The following is a 2,377-nucleotide window of genomic DNA, read 5'->3' as shown; positions in this document are numbered from 1 at the left end:
TCAGCCCTCTGCTCTCAGCCTACTGGGCACAGACAGAGCTGCCAGCGTGGATGTCCCCGCTGCCATCCCGGGATGGGACTGCAGCAGTGCTCACCTGTTCCTCCTCGCAGCCCTGCCAGTTCCTCACCACGGAGCAGAGGAGCTGGTAAAGATTCTCATAGATTCGCTCTTTCTCCGTGGTGGGCCAGGAGCATTGCTTTCCCGAGTACAGGTGAAACTGGACTCCTTCTGACCATTGTTTCACAACTGAAAAAAAAGAAATAAAATAAAATAAAATAAAATAAAATAAAAACAAACAAGAAAATACCAAGGGAACAGGGAGCCTCTGAGAAGCTGCAGCAGGACAAGGTGCGAGGGCTGTCCCGAGCCCCCCTGCTCAGGGGCCGGCACTCACCAGCACAAGCGACGCGCAGGGTGCGGCCGCTCCTCACCTGGCCGGCCACGCTGCGCAGGCCGGCCAGTATCAGCCACATGAAGGCGATGCACTGCGGAGCTGCGGAGGGGAAGGAGAGGGCCACGGTCAGAGCCCCGGCAGCGAGGGAGGACGGGCTGCAAGGCTGCAGCCCCCAGCTCAACGCAGATCACGCGCAAAGGGGAGAGAGCCCTTTGCCCGCTTGTCTTAAACATCAGGAGGCTGAGGGTGCTCTACCGTAGATGCTGAACAGCTTGCTGAGGGTGATGAGCACAAACTCCTTGGACATCTCCCCCATGGCCTTCAGGTGGCCCTGGAGCTCGGCCATCACCAAGCTGAAGTGCGACCGCGCCAGAGCCACCAGGACATTGCTGGCAGCCACCCTCAGGTTGTCTGTCACGCCCTGAAAAAGAGTCCCTGGTGACACGCGGCACGGGAGACTGCCTGAGGCCCTGGGAAGGGCTAAGCCACCACCGTCCACCGGCAGAATCCCAGCGCGGGCAGGCGGCTCCCTTCGCCTTCGGGAGTGACCCCTCACCTGGGCCGCCGTCAGGTCCCGGGACACCTCTGCCAGCAGCCGGTTCGCCACCCCGCACGGCGGGCGGCTGCCCTCTTCCCACAGGGCGCTCTCCAGCTGGCAGTACGCCTGCGCTCGGTCACCCTGGGCACAGGGATCAGTCACGCTCGCTTTGCCCTTGTTCCCAGGGAGCCGCCCGCTGCCACCCGTGGCTATGCCGCTGTGCTGCCGGGGCCAGGCAGGCGCGAGGGCGGCACAAAAGCCTGGGCTGTGGGCCTGGCACCCACGGGACCGTGGCACCGGGCCGGGGCAAGGACGGATGTTTGCACGTCCCCAGCTCACCTCCTTGTCTTGCAGGCGCTGCAGCAGCGAAGTCACGGGACAAGCAGGGACAGAGCTTGCCACCCTGCCTCCGCTCCCGCGACGCGTACGCCTGGGCATGCAGCCCACACAAGCAAAGAGACCTGGAAGGAAAGAGCAGAGCTGGTGCCGCTGGTGTTGCTTGGAGCCAGGGCCGAGCATGTGGCCAGCTCTGGGAGAAACGCTCCTCCAGCCCCACAGCGCAGGGTGGGCTGCGCTGGCACGTGGGCGGTCGGCGGGGAAAGGGGAGAGAGCCTTCCCCTTGCCGGGGCACTGGGGAGACCACGGTGGGCAGCTGCACTCAGCAGAGCAAGGACAGTGCTGCTGGCACATCCAAAACGGACACGGATGGCACACGTGTGCTCGGGCAGAGTCACGGTGTCCAGAGAGGTGGAGGGACCTCACCTCGAAGGGCTCTCAGCCGCTCCATCACAGCAGGATCTCTCCAGATAGACACAATGCTCTCTCTGGGTCCTCCTCCTGCAGCTTCCACAAGCTACTGAGCCACCGCTCCCACCGCTGCCACAGGGGACTAAGAGACAGCCACTGTGACATCGCACCGAGGAGTGTCACCTCACAGAGATTGACGTGCCCTGGGCTGGGGACCAGACAGCATGCCTGGCAACCTTGCTGGCCCCAAAACACAGCATGTTTTTGGAGGCACTCGGCTCTGGGGCGGACGCGTTCCGCGCCAGCATTGTCTTAGTGACGGGGGACTCCTTGCCAGGAGGCACTGAGGCCCCCCATTGGCCGCCCAGATAACCTCTCCAGAGAGCCTGCCTGCAAGAACTGTCCCTCTCCCAGTGCCCGTATAGCAATGCACCCCGCGTGGGGAATAAACAGGAAGGACCAGAGATCTGTGTGTGCTTACAGGGATGTGATCTCATTGCGGTCACGGAGACGTGGTGGGACAGCTCATGTGACTGGAATGCTGTCGTGGACAGCTATGTGCTCTTTAGGAAAGACAGGCGGGTGAGGCAAGGTGGTGGAGCTGCTCTTGATGTGAGAGAGCAACTCGAATGTATGGAGCTCCACTGGGTGGGGGGGATGATGAATATATCTGCTGCATAGCTCGTGGGTAAGAACTA

General features: G+C 62.2%; 1 protein-coding gene across 1 annotated transcript; it reads right to left on the bottom strand.

Moving 5' to 3' along the window:
* LOC110394303 (maestro heat-like repeat-containing protein family member 2A) lies at positions 7-2,327 on the bottom strand. The gene is made up of 6 exons (XM_021388086.1): positions 1,695-2,327; positions 1,272-1,393; positions 951-1,073; positions 650-815; positions 395-493; positions 7-246 (listed from the first exon to the last, which is right to left on the bottom strand). The coding sequence occupies exons 1-6, from the start codon at positions 1,717-1,719 to the stop codon at positions 20-22; spliced, it is 762 nt and encodes a 253-aa protein (XP_021243761.1). The 5' UTR covers positions 1,720-2,327; the 3' UTR covers positions 7-19.

The sequence above is a fragment of the Numida meleagris genome, chromosome 2 (assembly GCF_002078875.1).
Source record: "Numida meleagris isolate 19003 breed g44 Domestic line chromosome 2, NumMel1.0, whole genome shotgun sequence".
NCBI lineage: Eukaryota > Metazoa > Chordata > Aves > Galliformes > Numididae > Numida > Numida meleagris.
Note: the sequence above shows the minus strand (reverse complement) of the source record. Positions and strands in the feature narration are given on the sequence as shown.